Source organism: Pongo pygmaeus, chromosome 10 (assembly GCF_028885625.2).
Source record: "Pongo pygmaeus isolate AG05252 chromosome 10, NHGRI_mPonPyg2-v2.0_pri, whole genome shotgun sequence".
Lineage (NCBI taxonomy): Eukaryota > Metazoa > Chordata > Mammalia > Primates > Hominidae > Pongo > Pongo pygmaeus.
In genome coordinates this window covers 6,585,324-6,608,921 of record NC_072383.2, presented here as the reverse complement: position 1 = coordinate 6,608,921, position 23,598 = coordinate 6,585,324, and the positions used below count along the sequence as shown (strand labels likewise).

The following is a 23,598-nucleotide window of genomic DNA, read 5'->3' as shown; positions in this document are numbered from 1 at the left end:
TGCATAATTCTCCCCAGAGAGGCTGTCTGGTCACTGTGCAGGGTCCAGAGGTTGAGAGGGGAAAGGTGGCAGTGACGGGGCAGGAAGCTCATCTGCCATCCCGGGACAGGCCCTAGGACTCCGGGCTCACTCATCTCTCTCTGCACTGATAACCCTCTCTCTGCTGCATGAATCTGGGCTAATGTGAAAGATGAAACAAAGACAAGCTTAGGAAAAAATGTCTAAAAGTATATAAAAACATTTATTCATTAGAAAAGGAGATTGGCAAACATATATTCCAAAGTTGAAGCAGCTCAACGCAGTTCAGTTAGGCTAATTTAAGAGAAAGCCTTGCATTTTAAAGATCGTGTATGCATTTTTTTTTTATTTGAGACGGAGGTTCGCTATTGTTGCCCAAGCTGGAGTGCAATGGTGTGATTTCGGCTCACTGCAACCTCCGCCTCTGGGTTCAAGCAATTCTCCTGCCTCAGCCTCCTGAGTAGCTGGGATTACAGGCGCACGCCACTACGCCCGGCTAATTTTTTATTTTTAATAGAGATGGGGTTTCTCCATGTTGGTCAGGCTGGTCTCGAACTCCCCACCTCAGGTTATCCACCCGCCTTGGTACCTTGGTATCGCAAAGTGCTGGGATTACAGGCGTGAGCCACAGTGCCCGGCTGTTTTTTTTGTTTTTTTGTTTTTTAAAAAGGAGACAGACAAATATTTTACAAGGGAAACAATTCCAATTCCAGGTCACCCTACAAGATACCCTGCACAGGGAGGACAGGAACAGACTTCCTAGGATCTGTGCCTGCGAGCCGATGCTCTGAGAATGGGGGTTGTTTTCTTGGGTGTCTCGTCTTCTGTCATCTCTGCTGAAAGATCTATGCAAAGAATTAAAGGAATAAGAAAAAGCTGAGTCACAAAGATGGTGAAAAAATAGGTATCAGAGAACAAGTGAGACAATCCCACACCACACAGAAGAAATAAAATCCAAGCTGTACAGGAGAGGCCCTTCTGCGGCAGTGGGGCAGAGCATCTACACTCAGGCCCCCGCAGCAGGTCTATGGAAACCAGCCCTCCGCACCCTAGCTGTGTGTCTTCGGGGCCGGGAACAGGCGGGAGCATCATACCTTCCTCACTGGACTCATCACTTGAGAAGACAACTTTGGGTTTCTTTTTGGAAGCTCGCTGCTGGGTGTTTGGATGCCGACGGGTAGTACGGCAGGGGGGCTCTGGTGTGACAAAGTCCTTGTCTGAGGCTGTAGAAGCCAGAGGCTGGTGCCTAGAACCTAGAAAAGGCAGGAAAACGTGATTTAAAAAAGAAGAAGAAACAAATCACTGCAGGAGGGGAGGGCCCAGTCTGGTCTCGCCCACACAGGCTGCCTTACGTACCAGTGGATGGTTTCTTGGCTGATGGCGCTCTCTGGCTACCTGCTTGGCCAATCTCAAGCTCCTCGATTCCATCCAAACCTCTGGTATGACAGGCCCGAAGCTTCTGCTCAAATTCATCTATTACAGCCTGGAGGGAGAAAAGGAGATTCAGAGCAGGCCTGAAAACAGTTACTTCTGATTAAAAAGAAACAAGGCCATGGAAGACGTGGAGGGCCCTAAACGCACATTACTAAGAAGCCAAGGTGAGAAGGCTCCATACTGGATCATTCCAATGATACATTCTGGAAAAGACAAAGTGATGGCAACAGTAAAAAGATCAGGGGTTGTGGGGAGAGGGGGATAAACAGGTGGAGCGCAGGGGATTTGTAGTGCAGTGAAACTCTTCTGTATGATATTGCAATGGTGGGTACATGTCATTACGTGAGGTGAACTCCAAGGTAAACCATGACTTTAGGAGATAATATGTAAGTGTAGGTCCAGCTGTAACAAATGTGCCACCCTGGTGCAGGAGGTTGAGGGTGGGGAAGGCTGTGATGTGTAGGGGCAAGGGGTAGATGGGAACTCCCTGTACTTTCTGCTCAATTTTGCTTTGAACCTAAAACTGCTCTGAAAAATAAAGAAAAACTATTAAAAACAAACAAGAATTGGATGAGATGCTGCTTTGGTTGTGTTTTTGGAGTAATAAAAAAAGAATTGGAGACAGAAAGATCTGGTCTTGGGTCACTCTGGCAATTTGGTTGCAACCAAGCTGGGGATAAGTAGGACAGGAACGTGACTTGCAAGAGCCGGATGCTGCCCAGGGTCGGCAGATGTCTTAGCCAGCCCAGAACCCGACAGGCATTGAAGTGTCCCGTGCTGCTCACCTTGCCTTCAGGCTTGGCCCCACGTCGCAGCTTGCCCACAACTGACAAAAAAGCACTGAAGATGGACTCATCTGACAGTTTGTCTCCAAAACAGTCAAAATTGTCAAGCATCTTGCGGAGGCCTCGCTCTGTGAGGGGCAGCTGTGACACACAGTAGGCCAGGTCTCGCTGCTGCCGCTCAGTTCTGCATATAGGAAGGGCTTTGTGAGGAACCGGGAGATCCAGCTAGTAAAGGCTCAACCTTCCCCATCAGCCTCCCCAGTCCCAGGGATGCCACGGTGGGGGCATTGAAGGGGTGAGGGATGGGCCTTTCTCCCCTGCACGGCCCCACTCAGCACAAAGAACCCTCAGGGAGGGCAGCATACCGGGCTGTGCGGAACCGCTGACACAGCTTTTCCACCAGGCTCTCTGTCTGCTTGTCCTTGGTGATGTAGGAGAGGAGCTGTCTGCAGGAAGGGGAGATGAGGATTTGCGATGGCCCAGGGCCAGCTCTGCCATCCACTAAGACCAACCCTGGACCCTCCCCCAGCACTCATCTTCTCTGATGTTCTCTGCCAGGGCCCCTGTCTGCCTCACCACTCCCCTTGCCCTGTCCCATTCAGCAGAGAAGGACCCCCCACCTCAGGAATTTTCACTGTGAATGGAAATTAACAGGAGCAGCTACTGGGGAGTGAGTGCTACTGTATGCCTGCCGCCATGTTAGGACCTTTATCTTATTTAATATTTTCAAGAACTAAGGGTTAAGTATCATCAGCCTCAAAAGAAGAGGAAATAGGCACAAAGAGGCTAAGTTATTGCTGAAGGCTGTACAGCTAAAGAGTAGCCGAGGTGGAATTCAAATACAGGTGTGTCTGATTCCTAAGCCCGTGCTATGTGGAAAATGTGCCCCAAGGCCCAGGGAACAATACTTCATGATGGTGTGGAAAGGCTCTTCCTCCACCCCCAGCTCGGGGTCTGACAGACGGCTGATGATATCTGGAAGGAGATTATAGATTGCGTTGCCCTGTAAGACAGACAGAGCCACATTAAGGAGATGCGGTGACCTACATATTCCCTCTGCAGCAAGCCCTCAGTGCCTCTCTGCCTCTCACCTTGTGGGAGAGCTCATTGAAGAAGTTCTTGGCCAGGGCAGCAATCTGAGGCTCGGGGTCGATGAGCAGCACCGCCATCTCGCTGACCTGCCCCTTCACCTTCACCATGTCCTTGAGGATCAGGTGGGTCATCACCAGCCCCGCTGTTTTCCGCACTTGCTGAGCAGGGTCCCGGAGGCTAGGAGTGGAATTGCGGGTCATGGGGACCGAGACCTCTGGACTACACCCTAACACTGCTAGAAAAGGCCCTCGGCAGGAATCAATTATCCCATGCTCTGCCACTCCAGAAGCAGTCAGAAAGCTGTCTAGAGTTGAAAGCTGGAGTGGCGGAAAGAGGTGAAGCTTCTAACCAGAAGTGTCAGTCCCACTGGGGTGACTCTTAGCCAGGGGCCTGTGCAGGTCAAGTATCAAGCAGATGTTCGCGGTGATGCCAAAGCCTAGGGGAAGAGCCCTGGCGATTCTCACACTGACTCTCAACAGACTCCGGAGCTCCTGGGAACTGCCACCACATTGTGAGGGGTCTCTTACCGAGCATACAGATGAGGAGTCCAGGGGTCCACGAGATTGGGAAAGCGGATGGCCAGATCCCCAGTGGCAACCATGAGGTTAGACCGGACAATGGGAAGTGGAGACTTTTCCAGCATGGTGAACAGAAGACGAAGCTGAGAGTCGCAGAAAGTGGCACTAGGAGCAAGAAGAGGATCATCAGGGAAGCCATTTCATCCCCATCCTCCTTGAGAAGGTGATACCGACCCCACAGCCTACCTGATCATGCAGAACTTGCCAAGGGCAAGTGAAGCAGCTGCAGAGAGGTCTGGGTTGCTATAGAGGCCTGGGTTGTTACAGACTTTAAGCAAGAGTGGAACAAAGGCAGCCAGTGTCTGTTTGCCTGTTGGAAGAGTAACTGCAGGTTTGGGACAGGTTATCTCGATTGGGAAGAAACTGCTGAGTGCAGCAATTTTTCTTACCATCCAACAGTTCCATCTCGCAGATGCCACGGATTAGTTCTGCCTCTGTGTCATCTGCTGCTGCCCCAACCAGCCCCAGGTCCTCCTCCATGGCGGTCTCAGAACTTGTATTCTAAAGGGAATGAACCGGGGATCATGGATAAGCAGAGACAACAGTTTTGATTCCAGCCCATACTTTGTTTTGCATGAACAAAGTGAGGAAGGGCAAATTCTACAAAACCATTTAGAGAATTGTCAAATGTGTCTGTAAAGAGAAAGGATTCCTGAATTAAGCAGGGAAACAATGAGGTCCCCATTTGTTTTAAGTTGCCAAAGCGTGTTTCTACACCTCTTCCTCATGGAAGACATCGTTTCCTATATATGGTAAACAGATGGATCATGCCAGACAATGGTTCAAAGTCACAGAGGTCAGACTTTTCTCCAGTGCTGCAAGGCTCTGTGTCTTACTTGTCTGCAAGACATCACTGCCTCTAGTGGAGAGAACATAAGGCCCCATCTGGGGCCAGGCCAGCAATGAAAGCTGATGGAAAAGGCGGGCGGGTATGTGCGTGTTCTAACAAACCCTGCCTCAGACAAAAAGCCTCTATTTTATGCTGAGGTCTCTAACTCTACACTCTGCATTTACCTAAATCTTTCCTTCCTGGGTGATCACTGACAGTTTCATCGTTGTTCACGCGAACCTTTCCTAGGGTAGTAGCCAGAGAGAGGCAGAAATTCTTCGCTTCGTGTAACAGCAGAGGAGCAGAGATTGCCGGAAGAGGATCAGCTCAGTTCTGAGCTGAGGTATGAAATAAATCTGGGAAGTGCTGAGGACATTCACACACCTTCTCCTTGGGATCTTTGGTCTTGTGCTCCTGTTCTTCCCGGAGAACTCGGCGCCGACAGAGCTCTCCACTCACTGCCTGCTCCAAGTGGACCAGCTGCTGCAGAGCCACATCCCCAGCCAGGGACAGCAGGTTCATCAACAGGAAAGTGGGGAGCATTGCGGGGGACGACTCTGGAGGAGAGGGAGAGGGAAGGCGGGGCAGAGAGACATTTTTAAGTCCCATCAAACCTGAATCCAGTTTTTACTGATCTTCCCCTTGCTCACGTGCTATTCAAACCAGCGAAGTAGTAAGAGTTGGGGGTGGGAACTGGCCCAACTTCAACTTGGACGAAAACGACACAGTGTACACTAAGGGTTGTTGCAGATAGTGGTGGTGGCAGTGGCTCCTGGCCCTGCAGGGAGAACAGAAGCTGGCTGCCGCAGTGGGTCAACCCCTGCCCACTTACTTGGGTCCTCCTGACTGGTTCTCTTCTCTTCTAGCTTCTCCAGGGCCTGTTTTGCACAGTCCTGCAGTATCTGGGCACAGATCACTTCGGGGCCCTCTGCCAGTTGGTAAATGAGGGTCACTGCCACCTCTTTGAATGGGATCCAGAGTGGGTCTGGGTGGACAAAGCCTGCAGAGGAGGAGGGAGAAGTTGTTCACTGCAACAAAGGGCCCAAATCTGCCCAATGTCTTTCCTGAGAGCTCACCTCTTGTGACCGTCTCCCGCAGTCGCTCAAACAACCGGTGTTCCTGAGGCAGCCGGAATGGGGGGTGACGTTTGCCCAGAGAAGGCTGTGGAGAACAAGACAATGTGGGTGTGTGTACAGAGTGGACACGGGGATCTCCACTCTCCTTACTTTGGAACCACCCCCACATACCTTTCTCCTGTCTGAGATGTTGGCAATGGCATGGCACACCTGCTGGGCCAGCCTGTAGTCCTGTGGAAACTTCTCATCCAGCCCTATGCTCACCAGTGTGTCTAAATTGCTTCCCACAATTTCTGGCTTTCCTCTAGAGGAAGGAAGCCGCAGAGTTAAAGGAAGTCATGGATTGGACTCAATGGGGGAGAAAGGGCCAATAGGCATAAGGTACCAGCACCTCATGTGGTGTCTAGAGCCTTGGAACACTATAGTGAGGCTCTGACGCAGGGCCAGCCTCTTGGGTCCTGTTGCTTTACTGAATCCCACTACTACTAGGCAGGAGGGCTGGTACTCTATTTTCTTTTCCATTTAGGTGGCGTTATAACTCACAGCAGAGCTCACTTGGGCCTCACTGTGACAATGTCACTGAAGGAAAAGGAGCCTTCTCAGAACCTTCCTTTGCTCTCCCACCCCATTGCCTGCTGGATTTGAGCCTCACCGTGCCATCATGCCAAGAAGCATGACAGAGGAACAGCGCTCCAGAGGACAGCAGGCGACCTTCTCGGTGGCCCGCTCCCACAGCAGCTGGGTCACTGCTGGTTTCAACTCATCCTTCTGCACGAACTCACAGAGCTAAGGAGAAAAGAAAAAGGGCTCAAGCCAAAAATGAACAATTCCTTGATCTTTGGTCTGCTTTTCTGAAGATGATATTGAGAACCTGAAGTAGACAAAAGTAATACTTGGGAATGGAAAAAGAAAGAAGAGGCTCAAAATGTAAAGCAGGGGCTTGAGAGGCTTTCCATTCTCTACTTTTCTACTCTCATGCCTTCAAAACTGTTTTATTCAAGTGGCGTATCCAAACTGACCTTTTAAGCTCCATGTGGGTCCATAGTTCTAAGTCTGGAGATTTCTAACAGGTTTTCTTGCCGTTACCACAAACTCAACATGTCTAACATGGAAGCCATCATCCTTCCTTGCCTTTTCATTTTGCCAGTGGTATCAACACTCTATCAGTTACATGTGCTTAAAATTTCAGTCACCTAATTTTTTTACAAATCAGTCACTATGTTACCTTTAAAAATTTGTCTTCCATTAAGCCCATTCTGTAGTGATTTCTCCAATCCCCAAGTCCAGTCCCTCGTTACTGCCCAGTGCAGCAGCCTCCACTGGCCTTCCTTCCCATGGGTTGGTCTCCTCAGCCTCTGCTTCCCCACGTCACTTCTGTTGCACCCCAGTTTGCAGCTGCTCTCCCCTGCCTCTTGTAGGGCTTTTGCCGGTAACTGGCCTATGACATCGTGGCCAATCACCACCACCAGGCTCTTTTCTTTTCCCCAGTGAGGAGAAAATGTGGCTGGCAGGAGCGCTCTTCCCAGCGCCACCTCCACTCTCTGTGCCCACAATGCAAATGCTACAAAGCAGAATTGTCTCACTAAAATGCTGGGTGCCTGGCTAACACAGTTAAAGTCCTAGACTCCTGAAGTCATTCAGGGACTTCCACAGTTTAGTTCCAACCTACATTCACAACTTTATTATCTTTTCCAGAATTTTTATTTTTTTTGAGACAAGAGTCTCCCTCTGTCGCCCAGGCTGGAGTGCAGTGGCGCGATCTCGGCTCACTGCTACCTCCACCTCCTGGATTCAAGCGACTCTCCTGCCTCAGCCTCCCGAGTGGCTGGGATTATAGGTGCCCACCACCATGCCTGGCTAATTTTTTTGTATTTTTAGTAGAGACAGGGTTTCGCCATGTTGGCCAGGCTGGTCTCGAACTCCTGACCTCAGACCTCAGGTAATCTGCCGCCTTGGCCTCCCAAAGTGCTGGGATTACAGACGTGAGCCATCACGCCTGGTCTTTTCCAGATAATCTGAACCAGAACACAATCTTCTTTGTTCTACAATGTGAACTGTGCTCTTTCTTGGGTTCTGTTTGAAATGCCCTCCCTCCTTGCTCTGATTCTCTAAATCCTACTCATCTTTCGAGACCCAGCTTAAGTCCTACCACCTTCAGGAAGCTTCCTTGACCATTCTACCCCAAACCGCTCTCTTTCCTACCCTATACCCCTCAGTAGAACACAGAAGTTAAGAGTATGTTTTCTAGAGCTCTTATTGCCCGAGTTTGAATCTCAAACTTTGCCACTAACTAGCTGTAACCAGCCAAGTTCAGTAACTTCTCTGTGCCTCAGATTTCTCATTGTAAAATGCAGATAATGCTACCTCACAGGGCTGTCGTGAGGATTAAACAAGTTACTGTGAGTAATGTGTGAGTGCCTGTCATATATTCAATAGCATATAAGTGATGTTGTTATTATTGCTATGACAACCATTACCCATACAACTTATTCTGGCACTTTATTATCTACGTGCTGCATTGTTCTAAAAATGTTCTGTGGTTTTTGACTACCAGCTAGACTGTTGGTTCCTTTAAAGTTGGGAACGTGAAAGCAAATAGTCTTATACTTCTTTCTGGAGCTAAGTAAATTGCTAAATACATAGTAATAACTCAATAATACTTGTTGCTGGGCACTTTGGCTCACGCCTGTAATCCCAGCACTCTGGGAGGTTGAGGCGGGTGGATCACGAAGTCAAGGGTTCGAGACCAGCCCGGCAAACATGGTGAAACCCCGTCTCTACTAAAGATACAAAAAATTAGCCGGTCGTGGTGGCACATGCATGTAATTCCAGTTACTCAGGAGGCTGAGGCAGGAGAATCGCTTGAACCTGGGAGGCGGAGGTTGCAGTGAGCCAAGATTGCGCCATTGCACTCCAGCCTGGGCAACGGGGCAAGACTCCGTCTCAAAACAACAACAACAACAACAAAACAACCCAAAATACTTGTTGAATGAAGAAAGAAAGAGCAGGAAGCCTTACAATTTCCTCAAGACACTGAATGGTCCCAACCGAGGCATCTACTAGCAGCAGAGAGAGATTCTGAATCAAAGCCTGGGCCTTGGCTCTGTGGGAACAGCAGAGATCAGCGGTCATTATAAGATTGGGAAGCTGAACTTGGCGAACAGTGATTAGGGCTATCCCACCACAGTGCTACAAAACTGCTCTCCCTGGAAACCGAGCCCCACCCTAAGCCCCATTATGATGGACTGCCTATGGATCTGGAACTCCTCTGGAGAAATGCACCTCTTCCTTTAGGAGACAAGGGAAGTCCTGTGAGAAGCTGACCTTGGAAAAGTCAGCAAAGGCAAAAGTGCCCCATATACCTGGCAGAGTCCCCTTTGGGGTTGAGGTAGAGTTGGCGGTAGGCGTTAAGCACGGCTTCCCGGACGCCAGGCTCCTTAGACCAGATGAGAGGCAGCATACGGCGCACCCCAAACAGGGCCTGGGGTACCCCAAATTGGAAGACCATCACAAAGAATTCAATCACCTCCTGCACCACTGAGAGAACATGTGCAAATGTCACCTATCTACTTCGCAAAACTCCCCCAATACCTAAAGATAGAACCTTTCTGAATGTAGCAAGATGCAAATGGAGGCCTTCCTCATTTTCCCTGAGAATGTCGACTCCTCCTATGATGCCTTATCATGAAATACTATATGCATTAAAATGTATAAGCTGTAAGTGGCCAGAGGAAGCAAACAGAAAAAAAGAACCCCTGCCTTTTTTTTTTCTTTTCTTAAGACACAGGTTCTTATTCTGTTGCTCTGGCTAGAGTGCAGTGGCATGACCACAGCTCACTGTAGCCTCAAACTCCAGGGCTCAAGCAATCCTCCTGCCCAGCCTTCTGAGTAGCTGGAACTCAGGTGTGTGCCACCACACCCAGCTAATTTTTGTTTCTTTGTAGAGATGGGGTCTTGCTATGTTGCCCAGGCTGCTCTCGAACTCCTGGCCTCAACCTGTCCTCCTGCTTTGGCCTCCCAATGTGTTGGGATTACAGGCATGAGCCATCGCGCCCAACCGAGAACCCCTGCCTTTTAAAGGAGCAGATAGATATATCAGTAAAATATGGAAAAGAACTCCAAGATCCATGGCCGGGTGCAGTGGCTCACACCTGTAATACCAGCACTTTGGGAGGCTGATGCAGAAGAATTGCCTGAGCCCAGCAGCTGGAGACCAGCCTGAGCAACAAAGGAAGGCCCCATCTCTATTATTAATAAAAATTTAAAAAATTAAAAAATCCAAAAGAACCCCAAGGCTGTCCTTACAGAAAGGGACTCTGGCATACCTGTAGTTGTGTTTTCATACATCATCTTGCTGATGATGCCAATGGCCTCTGTAATCTTCCGGGAGAAGCTGTAGGCATCCTGCAGATACTGTACCAGCATCTCCTGCTTCACCAGTTCATCATTTCCCCTGGATTCCTCAGGCTCCGACACATTGGGTTTATTTTCACAGACAGTCTGTCCTGTGACCATGTTTCCTGTAGATTCCCGGGGATTCTTTTCTTGTGTGGAAGCTGCTGAGCCTAAGGAGTTAGAGAAGTACAGAATAGTTTCGTTCAAGGGGATACAGGGGAATCCAACAGCTGTCAACATTCCTGGATATTTATTTATTTATTTTCCTTCTTTTTTTCTTTTGAGATGGGGTCTCACTCTGTTGCCTAGGCTGTGCAGTGGCAATGATCACCGCTCACTGCAGCCTCAACTTCCCTGGGCTCAAGTGATTCTCTCACTTCAGCCTCCTGAGCAGTTGGGACTACAGGTGCGTGCCACCACACCTGGCTAATTTTTTTTTTGGTACTCCTTGTAGAGATGGGGGTTTTGTCATGTTGCTCAGGCTGATTTTGAACTCCTGGGCTCAAGCAATCCTCCTGCCTTGGCCTCCCAAAGTGCTAGGATTACAGGCATAAGCCTACTTCTGGCCCTGGATATGTCTTTTCACAACGTGAAGATATGAAATTAGAACTTACTCTAAAATATCTTAATTTCTCAAAAACCATGCCTAAAGACCTCTATGGTCTGGACAGCCACCCTGTGACTATCAATCTTAGGCCCGTGGGCTGCTTCCATTCCAGAGCAAAAGCAATGCCAATTCATCTCTGGGCTCCTGAGCACCAGGTTCTGTTAACCAGGCCAATGATGGCATAAAGTAAATGCTCAGTAAATACCAGTTGACATGTGTTGTTTATTGACTGAAGAAGGAAAATGATTACCTTTGAAGATAAGTCCTAAGATATTCAAAAGCCTGGTCTCCTCTGACTCTTCTGGGTCTATATGACTGAAGGGTTCGGACTCCTGGAAGTGGCCTGTGGCTTCTCGAGTGAGAATGACGGCCTGTCTGAAAGAACACCAGCCTGTCAGCACCCAGAAGAATGTCACTGCAGCCGTCTGTAAAGGAGCTTACCTCATGATTCTATCAAGTCCCCGGACCTACTGCCCAGAGAAAAGGAGCGCTTAACATGCTTAAATAGTTGTTACAGCACCTACTAAGGGGGAGGTCTCAAAACACTTTGCCTATTTTTTTTTCCCTGACTGCTCATCTGCAAACACTTTTCCTATTTCTGAAGCTACAAGGCATTATTAATTATTACTACAGTCTTCAAAAAAACTCCAATAAGCTTTTTAAAGTTTTAAAATCATAAACCTACTCCAAACACCTGTTTAAAAACTTTCCTAAGTTTAGAAACAATAAACTTTCAATAATTAGTTAATTCAGGCACATCCAGACAACAAGATTCTAGGTAGTCATAAAAAATAATGGGGACACGTGAGCCCAGGAATTCGAGATCAGTCTGGGCAACACAAGGAGACCCAATTATACAAAAAGGAAAAAAAGTTAGCAGGGTGTGATGGTGTGTGCCTGTGGTCTCAGCTACTCGAGGGAGCTGAGGTGGGAGGATCACTTGAGCCTGGGAGATCAAAGCTGCAGTGAGTTGTGATCATACCACTGTACTCCAGCATGGGCAACAGAGTGAGACACTCTCTCTCTCAAAAAACGAGCAGAGTGGGAAACTATTTATGTTTAAATATATATATAATATATTTTTAGAGACAGAGTCTTGTTCTGTCACCCAGGCTGAAGTGTAGTGGCATGATCTTGGCTTACTATAACCTCTGCTTCCTAGGTTCAAGTGATTCTCATGCCTCAGCTCCCCAGATAGCTAGGATTACAGGTACGTGCCACCACACCTGGCCAATTTTTGTAATTTTAGTAGAGATGGGGTTTCACCATGTTGGCCAGGCTAGCCTCAAGCTCCTGGCCTCAAGAGATCCACCAGCCTTGGGCTCCCAAAGTGCTGGGATTACAGGCGTGAGCCACAGCACCTGGCCATCTATAAATTTTTTTTTTTTTTTGAGATGGGGTCTTGCTCTGTCACCCAGGGTAGAGTGTAGGAGAGCAATCTCAGCTCATTGCAACCTCTGCCTCCTGGGTTCAAGCAATTCTTCTGCCTCAGCCTCCCAAGTAGCTGGGATTACAGGCATGAGCCATCGTGCCCAGCCATAAATATTTTTAAAAACCACTGAGACACATAGTTAAGTGAAAAAAACAAGATGGTAGATCAGTGGGTAGAGAATTCTATCAGTCATATAAAAGGGGGTAAAAAGAATACATGTTTGACTGCTTGTCTACATGTTACCTTCTTGCCACGTTGCCTAGGCTGGCAAAAGCCAGGCATGGTGGTGTGTACCTGTAATCCCAGCTATAAATTATAAGTAAATTAGCCAGGCTACTCAGGAGGCTAATGTGGGAGATCGCTTGAGCCCCAGCAGGTTGAGGCTACAGTGAGAGTCTGCAGTGCGCTGTGATTGCGCTACTGTACTCCAGCCTGGGCAACAGTGAGATTCTGTCTCAAAAACAAACAAACATTCCTTTTCTAATTGACAGGAGAAAATACTAGAATGCTTGGTGGAACATGCACTTATAAAACTATAGTCTCTATTTTTGCTTTAACAAAATAAAAAGACACTAAAGAAACATAAGGGAGTCATAGGGCAAACAAGCCACTCTCTAGCCTTTTAAAAACAGCCCAATTAGGTAAGAAGTAAATAACAAATAACTTGTGGCTGAGGTTTAAGAATACTTGTTGGCAGCCGAGTGCGGTGGCTCATGCCTGTAATCACGGCACTTTGGGAGGTTGAGACGGGTGGATCACCTGAGGTCAGGAGTTCAAGACCAGCCTGGCCAACATGGTGAAACCCCGTCTCTACTAAAAATAAAAAAATTAGCCCGGTGTGGTGGCACGCGCCTGTAGTCCCAGCTACTTGGGAGGCTGAGGCACGAGAATTGCTTGAACCTGGGAGGCAGAGGTTGCAGTGAGCCAAGATTGTGTCACTGTATTGCAGCCTGGGCAACAGAGAGAGTGAGACTCCATCTCAATAAAAAAAAAACAAAAAAACAAAAAACAAACTTGTTGACGGCTGTAAGGGCTTTTGTTGTTAAGTTCTAGAGTCACAAAAACACTAGGAGAAATCTTTTCTCTAAGATCAGGATTCACACTAGGTTTGAAGATTAAAGTAGTATTAAGCATGTTTGATATTATTAGCTCATGAAATTTAGAATTAGAAAGTCCTTAGAGATCATAAGATCTAATTAATTTCTTATTTTATAGATAATGAAACTGAGGCCCAGAAAGTTAAGCAACTTATTCAAGATCATACAACTGGAACTTATTTATAGGTGCTCTTCTTCAACTGAAGGAAGACTAATGTTTGATTATAATATTGTTAACATTTAATTGTTTCAGTAGTTTCTTTAAACATTTATAAAGTAGAAACACATGCTTAATTGTGGACTAGGCCTATGGTCAGACCATTACTACATGAAAACATCTACCATCACCTGGTGGCAGCATATCTGAGTGCAGTTCATTTAAAAGACACATTATGTAAGTTTCTCAAAGGTTAACTCTAAACATAAACAGATCATGAAGAATATCCCATTCTTTTGCCTACTTGTAACTAGCTTTGGCAAGCAGTTGATAGATGCGTCCTTTCACATCTTTAGTCGTCTCTGTATTGGCAATTGGCTCAGCAATCTCCTCCTCTCCCTGGGGAAGCTGTAGAAGCTGCTGCAGGGTAGACTTCAACTCTGGCAGCATGGCTTCCCACTCCTCCTCTGGGTCCAGCACTGCAGCTAAATGAGAGTGTCACTTAGTCTCTTTCACTAGAGTTTCTGACTGCAAGGAGAATCCTGTCTGGTGTTAGGACTCCAAGGCAGTAACTACTTACAAGCTGCTGCAGTTCGCCTCTGGGCCCTCATCTCTTGTAATTTCTGGGTCTCCTTCTGCAGTGGTCCAGCAAGGTCAGTATCACTAAGCTATCAGGTAAAATGAATAGCAGTGTCAGTAAATGACATAATTTCATCCCTGTTTCCATTTAGTTCCTTCTGTTTTGGTGGACCAAGTCTACTTACCTTGCAGGAAAAAGGATTATTGGCTAGAAAACTGGCCAGCAGCTGGATGGCATTTTTACATACTAGCACTGACTTGTCTGCCAGACGTCCCACAGCTAAAGCCACCACTGCCTGGAAACGTGTCAGGGGGAGAGCCTGTGTAGGGTAGGAAGAGAAGAATCTGCTCAAGTCCCACATCATCCATTTTGTTCAAGATGATCTTTAAGTATACTCTAAACTGAGCTACCCACTCACTCTAAAAACCCTTTCTACAGAATATAGATTAGGAGTACTCCTTGTAGTGGTAAGATACATTAGAGTCCTTAAAGGGAGCCAGATATCCTTGTCCTTGGTAGAGGAAGACTTTTACTACTGATAATAAAAATGTAAATTCTAGACCACTTTGGGGCAGATATTTATCTTCAACACGGGATTCCTCTTTACACTGGTATATGGAGAGGTACCATATGTCTTTGCCACATAGAAGTTGGTTACCTTCTGCTGGACAATTCGGGTGAAGAGCTGCAAAACACGGCTCCGCACAAAGGAGTTGACATCATGGCCATGGGCTTGTAAAGTATCCAAGAACTGGTCTCTGGTGTCTCGGGCTGCTGCTTCCAGTTGATCACCACTGAGAACCTGCAGCACCATCTCCGCCATGGCTGCTAGCACAGCATTACGCATCATGTAATTCTAAGAGAGAGAAGCATAGAGGGGTAAAACCTTTAGTCAAGGTGAAGCTTGCTTGTGCTGGGCCATAACTTTTTCCATTAACTGCCTAGGTATTCACTCCCAAGGTCACAGGAAAAAGCTGAATCCCAAAGAGGACTTGTTGCTCCGAGAATGCTAGAACAAGGGCCAAAACCAATTTTTCCTCATAGGGCTCACACAGGAAAGCATGGTAGTAGCTGAATAAAAACATCACATCCACTCACCAACACACATTTGAAAAGCATTTATTAATTACCCTTCAGCTGAGGTCTCAAAGCCTTTGTTATTGTGGTTTTTGTTTGTTTGTTTTTGAGGTGGAGTCTCGCTCTGTCACCAGGCTGGAGTGCTGTGGCGCCATCTTGGCTCACTGCAACCTCTGACTCCCTGGTTCAAGTAATTCTCCTACCTCAGCCTCCCAAGTAGCTGGGATTACAGGCATGAGCCACCACACCCAGCTAATTTTTGTATTTTTAGTAGAGACGAGGTTTCACCAAGTTGGCCAGGGTGGTCTCAATCTCCTGACCTCATGTTCCACCTGCCTCAGCCTCCCAAAGTGCTGGGATTACATGAGTGAGCCACCGCGCCCGGCTGTTTTTTTTGTTTGTTTCTTTTTGAGACGTTGTCTTGCTCTGTTGCCCAGGCTGGAGTGCAGTGGAGCAATCTCGGCTCACTGCAACCTCTGCCTCCCAGGTTCAAGTGATTCTCCTGCCTCAGCCTCCCAAGCAGCTGGGATTACAGGTGCCCACCACCACACCCAGCTAATTTTTGTATTTTTAGTAGAGACGGGGTTTCACCATATTGGCCAGGCTGGTCTCGAACTCCTGACCCCGTGATCCACCCGCCTCGGCCTCCCAAAGTGCTGAGATTATAGGCGTGAGCCACTGCGCCCGTCTGTGTGTGGTTTTGTTGTTGTTGTTGTTGTTGTTTTGTTTTTTTTTGAGACAGAGTCTCGTTTTGTCACCCAGGTTGGAGTGCAGTGGTACGATCTTGGCTCACTGTAACCTCCATTTCCCAGGTTCAAGCAACCCTCCCACTTCAGCCTCCCGAGTAGCTAGGATTACAGGCGTGCGCTACCACACCCAGCTAATTTTTTTTGTATTTTTAGTAGAGACGGAATTTCACCATGTTGGCCAGGCTAGTCTTAAACTCCTGACCTCAAGTGATCCACCCACTTCAGCCTCCCAAAGTGCTGGGATTACAGGCGTGAGCCACCACACCCGGCCTCAAAGTCTTTGATCCTTACTAATAAATATCCCTTCCTTTCCCTCCCACTCTCCTTCCCATGCTTTACTGACAGAAAATGAGACAGAAACATGGAAATCAGCCTTAGAGTGCCAGCAAGTCCAATACATAATCTAGTGGAGAGCAGGGTTAAGGTTTTGCCAGGTCAAGAACTAGAGAATAGGGTCTTGCACAAAAAGTTAAAGTAAATTAGATGAACAAGTGGACTGTCTTTGTCCTTGACATTCACCTAGGAGTGCCTAACATCAGTATGGGAATCAGCCAGGTTAGCATTCAGGGATAAAAGAGAATTAAGAGAGATGACATGGGTTGATTTGAGAAAGTTCATTGTTTGAGGAAGCAAGGCAAGCCAGTCGGTGGGAAGACGCTTTATCCTGAGGAACAGATGGGACTCAGAATCAAAGCTGAAGGCTAAGCATGGTAGTGCCTGTAATCCCAGCACTTTGGGAGGCTGAGGCAGGAGGGTTGCTTGAGACCAGGAGTTTGAGACTAGCCTGGGCAATATGGCAAGACCCCATCTCTACAAAAACTGAAAAAATTAGCCGGGCATGGTAGTATGTGCCTGAAGTCCCAGCTACTTGGGAGGCTGAGGTAGGAGGATTGCTTGAGCCCAGGAGATCGAGGCTGCAATGAGCTATCATCGTGCTCCAGCATGGGTGGCAGAGCCAGATCCTGCCTCCAAGAAAAAAAAAAAAAAATCAAAGCTGAGTTGCTCTTACTAGACTTAAGATGCAGAAATGTCATCTCGCTTACCAGAACCGGATAAAAGCAATGTGAATTGAAAGACTAACAGATTAATAAAGAGCTCCTTTTTCAACAAACTTGACCTGCTTCTCTACAGAAAGGAAATGTCACAATGATCAATCTAGACAACTTGTCAAAGCTACTTTCTTGTTCTGTTAAGAAACAGCCTTTCAACACTGGACTTAAAATCCCCAGAAAAAGCTCAGCGACCCCTAGTGGACCACCTACCTCTCCATCCAGGTGGTCTAGCAAAATGCACATGCTGGACATCAGGATAGCTGGGACACGTTCTGCTAGTTCTGTCAGGAATGCTGCAAAGCCCTTTGTCCCTGAAGGGTCTCGACTCAGCTCTTGGGGACACTTTTGTCCAATCTCTCTACACAGGGAAGAAAACAGCCATAGCAACATAGATCAATTATTCAGTTCCCAGTAAGGGAAGGTAAGACAGGTATCTAATATCTGAAGGAATCTACTGTTGCACAGATAATGTATTTCCAATCTTTCTTCATTCCCTCCCCAAGGAAAATAAGCATGAGAAACTTCGAGAAGGAAGAGTCACCTTACAATCTCTCCCACTATGCTCTTCATTCCATAGTCAGTTGCCCATAGACTCACGGCCGCAACCAGTACAGGTGCCAGGTGTTCAAAGTGCTGCAGCATCTGGATGATCTTCACTGTAGCACCTGTGGAAACACTAAACATAAGAAATTATGGGCAATACAAAAAAGGCGGGGCAAAGTGACTGGTAACTTACTGAGCATATGGTTATAACGGGTCAAGGCTACACCAAGCAGGTGTGTTATGGCTTCCCGAGTGGGGCGGTTCTTCTGGTGATTAATGGTGGGATTCTCCAGAAGGCGGTAGCAACAGCCAGTAACCAAACTGAGAAAGGAAGAGTTTAAGATGATGAAAGCAGCTGTCTGGATCCAATTGTATCAGAGCCCTGCCTCATTCACTCTATCCCTATTGCTCCCAAAGTCAGGGTTTTCTTTATTCTAGCCATTACCTTCTATAACAAGTTGCTTTGCTTTGCTGACCCCAGTTAGGTACTCCTTCAAGATTACCAACTTTCAACCAGTTGTGATGCTGACAAAGAACCTGAATATATGATAAAAATATGCCAGAGTTGGCCAGGTATGGTGGCTCATGCCTGTAATCCCAGGCACTTTGGGAGGCTGAGGCAGGTGGATCACGAGGTCAGGCGTTCAAGACCAGCTTGGCCAACATAGTGAAACCCTGTCTCTACTAAAAATACAAAAAATTAGCTGGGCGTGGTAGTGGGCGCCTGTAACCCCAGCTACTTGGGAGGCTGAGGCAGGAGAATCCCTTGAACCTGGGAGGCGGAGGTTGCAGTGAACTGATATCATGCCACTGCACTCCAGCCCAGGCGACACTGTGAGACTCCATCGCAAAAAAAAAAAAAAAAAGACAAAGTCACCAATGACTTCTCATTCCTAAATATAACGACCGATTCAATCTGCAGCGCACGTGATCTTTCACAGCTGCATGTGATACAGTTAATCACTCACTTTCTCCTTGAAATATATGCTTTATATCTTGCTTCCAGGACAGAAGAACAAGACTCCTTTCTTAGTTTCTTTGGCTAGTTCCTCCTCACACTCTTTTTTTTGAGACAGGGTCTGCCTCTATTGCCCAGGCTGGAGTGCAGTGGTGCAATCATGGCTCACTGCATCCTTGGCCTCCTCATAGCTCAGGTGATGCTCCCACCTCAGCCTCCACCATGCCCAGCTAATTTTTCTATTTTTTGTAGAGACACAGTTTCACTATGTTGCCCAGGCTGATCTCAAACTCCTGGGCTCAAGTGATCCTCCTGCCTCAGCCTCCCAAAGTGCTAGGATTACAGGCGTGAGCCATGCACCCGACATCCTCACTCTTAATGCTGGAGTGCCCTAGGGTACCAGTCCTTGGATTCCTGCTCTCTTTTAGCTACACTTACTGATTTGGTGATTTCATTCAGTCTCACGGCTCTGAATACTATTATATTCCCAAATGTGTTATCTCTAGCCCAGACCTCTCTCCTGAACTCCAGATCTATATATTCAACGGCCGAATCTGACAACTTTACGTGGCTGTCTAATAAACACCTCAAACTCTGTATGTCCAAAACAGAACATCTGTTCTTCCTCCCAAAACACCTATTCACAGCCTTCTCCCTATCTCAGTTACCATTAACTCCGGTCTTCCAAATGCTCAGACCAAAACCCAGGAAAGTCATCCTTGACTGAACTCTCCCTCACACCTCACACCCAGTCTGTTAGCAAATCCTGTAAGCTCTACCTTAAGGAAAAAGTATAGAATCCAACTACTTCTCCCCATCTCCACTGCCACGCCTTGGTCTAAGAGACCATCATCTCTTGCTTGAGTTATTGGAACAGCCTCTTAACTGGTCTCTTGCTTCCCCTTTCCCTCCATAGTCTATTTCAATACAACAGCTAGGAGGGCCCTGTTGAAGGACAAGTCAGATCACCTCACCTCCCTGCTTGTGGCTCCCCAGTGGCTCCATTTCACTCTGAGGAAATGCCAAAGTCACCACGATGGCCCACAGGAACCTGCGGTCTGGCTCCCCACTGCTCCTATGGCCTCAGCCTAGCCCTCGTACCTGCTCTCAGCTGTCAGCTCTCTGGCCTCCTTGCTATTGCTCGTACATGCTGGACACACTCCCTCCTCAAGGTCTTCGCATTTGCTATTCCTTTTCCTTCCCCTTGCTATTCCTCCACATATTCTCATAGCTCTCAGTCACCTCCTCTGGGTCTTTGCTCAAATGTCACCATTTCAAAGAAATCTTACTAGAGTAGCTTGTCTGTTTGTCTGTCTATCTATCTATCTTTTTTTTTTTTTTTTTTTTTGACATGGAGTTTTGCTTTGTCACCCAGGCTGGAGTGCAGTGGCGCGATCTCAGCTCGCTGCAAGCTCCGTCTCCCAGGTTCATGCCATTCTCCTGCCTCAGCCTCCTGAGTAGCTGGGACTACAGGCGCCTGCCACCGCGCCTGGCTAATTTTTTTTTGTATTTTTAGTAGAGACGGGGTTTCACCGTGGTCTCGGTCTCCTGACCTCGTGATCCACCCACCTCGGCCTCCCAAAGTGCTGGGATTACAGGCATGAGCCACCGCGCCCGGCCCTATCTATTTTTTTTGAGACGGGATTTTGCTCTTGTCGCCTAGGATGGAGTGCAATGGTGCGATCTCAGCTCACTGCAACCTCCCTCTCCCAGGTTCAAGTGATTCTCCTGCCTCAGCCTCCCAAGTAGCTGGGATTACAGGCACCCACAACCACGCACAGCTAATCTTCGTATTTTTTTAGTAGAGACAAGGTTTCACCATGTTGGCCAGGCCAGTCTTGAACTCCTGACCTCAGGTGATCCACTCACCTCGGCCTCCCAAAGTGCTGGGATTATAGGCGTGAACCATTGCACCTGGCCTAGAGTAGCTGATTTAAAATCACAACCTTCTTCCATCAAACTTATTTTACTTATTTTAAAAATAGACTTCTGGCTGGGCGTGGTGGCTCACGCCTGTAATCCCAGCACTTTGGGAGGCCAAGGCGGGGAGATCACCTGAGGTTAGGAGTTCAAGACCAGCCTGGCCAATATGGCAAAACCCCGTCTCTACTAAAAATACAAAAATCAGCTTGTGGTGGCGGGCACCTGTAATCCCAGCTACCTGGGAGGCTGAGGCAGGAAAATCGCTTGAACCCAGGAGGTGGAGGCTGCAGTGAGCCGAGATTGAACCACTGTGCTCCAGCCTGGGCGACAAGAGTGAAGATCTGTCCCGCCCGCCCCCCCGCCCAAAAAGGCATATCTATCAACAGAACCTCACTCTCACAGCTTAGTATTATCTGTAGCCATCCTCCCTACCCACCTGACAAATTCTTCTTCAATTATTGAGTGGTTCCACAGGTGACGGATGTCCAACTGAAGTAGCTGTGTTAAAAGCTGAAGAATTGGTTGCCTCTCTTCTTCCCAGTCAAAGCCATGGGCTGCCTTGGTCCGAGCTTTCTTACCCTAAAAAGGATCATGTATACATTGAGGAAAAAATAAGGGAAAAAAGAGGGTCAAGATCTGTCAGTCTGAGTGCCCAAACAATCTAGTATCAAGACAAGATAGAAGGTAATATGGAAGAAATATTACAAGTTCCACAGCGCTACTTGTCCAGGAAGAAAACAACCTTCCAGTTCTTTCTCCTAAAGAGAAACCTTCCAGTTCTTTCTCCTAAACTCTCAATGACGACAGAGAGGATTTGTGGATCATTGGATTCCCTTCTTTCCCATCTATTCCCCTATCTCCCCAGACCCCATATAACGTGAGCCCAAAACTCCAAATTACCTTCCCACCAAGGTCCAGGTCCACGAGGTTTGTCTGGCTGGCCATGGTCTCAAAGGATTCCAGGAGACGTATCAGAGCATAACAGTTCATTTTGAGGGCATTTAGATGGGCGTTTCTATCTGATCCACTCAAAGTTGTATCATCCAGGATAGCTGGAAGCTCCTGGGAGTGGCGGGATACCACTGTGCGGGGCAGAATCTTGGAGTCAGTTTCACTCACTGCTTTCATATACCCCAACTTCAAAACACCCAGCACTTGCAGCCATCAGATTACCAAAGATCTGTGTTTCATCTCTCAGTGGCCATAACACAAGCTAAGTCCTTTGGGACCCTTGGCCCTGATACCCTGAACATGCCCTGTTCCTACTCTCTCACTCCAGTTACCACAATTTCTCTCCAGCAACTGGAAGAATCACCCCTATTAAAAAGAGGTAGCTCAAAAGTAGGAAAAAGTTCTTGTTGGTCTGCCCTTACAGTGAACACACATAACTCTGTATCGCCCACCAAGATTACAGACCTTTAACAGGCCAAAGGTCCCTGGGCTTAGCCAAACCAACTGAATCACAACAGCCTTGATATCATCATGTGGCTGATAAAATGTAGGAAAAACAAACAAACAAACGATAACACCTTCCATCCCCTACCCCCTGACCCATAAACACCTTTTATCAGGAATTCCAGAGTATCTTCTTTGAGGTCAGGATCTATACTTCGAAAGTGACTATGAGGGAAAGAAAGTGTGGGGGTGAGATAGGAAGGAGCCTGCAGAGCCCTTTCTAACAGATCAGATGTAACCCGTGGAATCTAATGTTTAAAAATACATGTGAAATTGTTCAACTGAATAAATACGGTGGCAAGTTGGGTACATGCTCATCAGTAGAGATATCAATATCCAGAGGCATTTATCAGTGAACCTACAACTTGGAATTTCAGGACTAACATGCACAGTTAGGACAAACAGTCACCAGTTCTTTTTAAAGTACCAGTTGGGTGTTTCACTTACTGCAAAATGCTGTAGATAGTATCAAAGTGCTCCAGCATAGCCAGGGGCCCCTGAGCTCGAAAGGCAGCCTGAAATGCTATGAAGATGGAAAAAACAAATCAATTTGGAGGGAAGATAAACCTTTTTAGTAAATTCTATCCATGGCAGAAAACTAGGTTTATTGCTTTTATTGGTAGAATCACAAAAAAGAGACAAACAGTTCACTTCAAGGTAACCTATAATGACGATGAGAGCCGGGCATGGTGGCTCATGCCTGTAATCCCAGCACTTTGGGAGGCCGAGGCAGGTGGATTACCTGCGTTCAGAAGTTGAGACCAGCCGGGCCAACATCATGAGGCCCCATCTCTACTAAAAATACAAAAAATTGGCTGGGCGTGGTAGCAGGCGCCCAGCTACTAGGGAGGCTGAGGCAGGAGAATTGCTTGAACCCAGGAGGTGGAGGTTGCAGTGAGCCAAGATCGTGCCATTGCACTCCAGCCTGGGCAACAAGAGCAAAACTCTGTCTCATCTCAAAAAAATAAAATAAAATAAAATAATGATGATGATATCTTATATTTGTGTTACAATTAAAGCCTTGTTTGAGCTTCACCACACCTGAGCAAAAGCAGACAGTACTACGCCTACTTTACACCTTAGAGTAGTTATATGACTTGTCCAACTTACAGTAGTTAGGAGGGAACACACGCTCAGGATAAAAAAAAAGTTTATCCTATTTGTGTCCTTTTTCTGCTTCAGGATCCCACAATGCACTTAGTTGTCAGGTCTCCTTCCTCTCCTCCAGTCTTTATCTTTCATCATCTTGACACTTCTTTGAAGAATACTTGTCACTTATTTTGTACAATGCCCCTCAATTTGGGTTGGCCTGTTTTCTCACGATTATATTGAGGTTATGTATTTTCGTAAGATTACAGCAGAAGGGAGGGCTGGTCCTCAGGCATCGTATCAAGAGGTGCGTGAAGTCAATGTCTTATTACTGCTGATGTTAACTTTGATCACTTCATAGTGTCTGCCACATTTCTCCACTGTAACATTATTTTCCCCTTTGCAACCAGTATTTCTGTGGGAAGATACTTTCAGACTACATAAATATCCTGTTTCATATCACATTTTTGCCCACTAATTTAAGCATCCATGAATGATTCTTGCCTGCCACAATTACTGCTGTGGTGTTTACTAAATGGTGATTTTCTATCTCTATTATTCCTTCCACATTTACTAATGGGAATGCTACTGTAACGATTAGCTGTCCCTTTCCCTTTATTTAGTTATTCACTTATTTATAGCAGAATGGACTTAGGGATATTTCTCTTATTT

The 23,598-nt window shown here is 47.0% G+C and overlaps 1 protein-coding gene and 1 non-coding gene across 2 annotated transcripts in view; both read right to left on the bottom strand.

Annotated features, from left to right (window-relative positions):
- Positions 1-657: 657 nt before the first annotated feature.
- The window catches only part of NCAPD2 (non-SMC condensin I complex subunit D2), a 37,435-nt gene continuing 14,494 nt past the window's right edge, over positions 658-23,598 (bottom strand). Inside the window, exons 3-32 of the mRNA XM_054444380.2 lie at positions 22,285-22,360; positions 21,944-22,002; positions 21,283-21,464; positions 20,819-20,961; positions 17,695-17,822; positions 17,500-17,623; positions 17,169-17,316; positions 14,739-14,936; positions 14,265-14,399; positions 14,081-14,168; positions 13,805-13,985; positions 11,065-11,189; positions 10,138-10,377; positions 9,175-9,349; positions 8,831-8,915; positions 6,465-6,598; positions 5,984-6,116; positions 5,813-5,897; positions 5,569-5,736; positions 5,121-5,293; positions 4,297-4,408; positions 4,094-4,217; positions 3,857-4,012; positions 3,329-3,506; positions 3,146-3,240; positions 2,603-2,683; positions 2,238-2,421; positions 1,375-1,501; positions 1,113-1,271; positions 658-863 (exon numbers count right to left, since the gene is read on the bottom strand). Coding sequence (XP_054300355.1) covers positions 778-863; positions 1,113-1,271; positions 1,375-1,501; positions 2,238-2,421; positions 2,603-2,683; positions 3,146-3,240; positions 3,329-3,506; positions 3,857-4,012; positions 4,094-4,217; positions 4,297-4,408; positions 5,121-5,293; positions 5,569-5,736; positions 5,813-5,897; positions 5,984-6,116; positions 6,465-6,598; positions 8,831-8,915; positions 9,175-9,349; positions 10,138-10,377; positions 11,065-11,189; positions 13,805-13,985; positions 14,081-14,168; positions 14,265-14,399; positions 14,739-14,936; positions 17,169-17,316; positions 17,500-17,623; positions 17,695-17,822; positions 20,819-20,961; positions 21,283-21,464; positions 21,944-22,002; positions 22,285-22,360 — 4,082 coding nt within the window. The 3' untranslated portion in view covers positions 658-777. The remainder of the gene's footprint in view (positions 864-1,112; positions 1,272-1,374; positions 1,502-2,237; positions 2,422-2,602; positions 2,684-3,145; positions 3,241-3,328; positions 3,507-3,856; positions 4,013-4,093; positions 4,218-4,296; positions 4,409-5,120; positions 5,294-5,568; positions 5,737-5,812; positions 5,898-5,983; positions 6,117-6,464; positions 6,599-8,830; positions 8,916-9,174; positions 9,350-10,137; positions 10,378-11,064; positions 11,190-13,804; positions 13,986-14,080; positions 14,169-14,264; positions 14,400-14,738; positions 14,937-17,168; positions 17,317-17,499; positions 17,624-17,694; positions 17,823-20,818; positions 20,962-21,282; positions 21,465-21,943; positions 22,003-22,284; positions 22,361-23,598) is intronic.
- On the bottom strand, positions 21,542-21,871 carry LOC129011110 (small nucleolar RNA U85). Its single transcript, XR_008493231.1, has one exon. It is a non-coding gene; the product is annotated as a small nucleolar RNA U85 (small nucleolar RNA).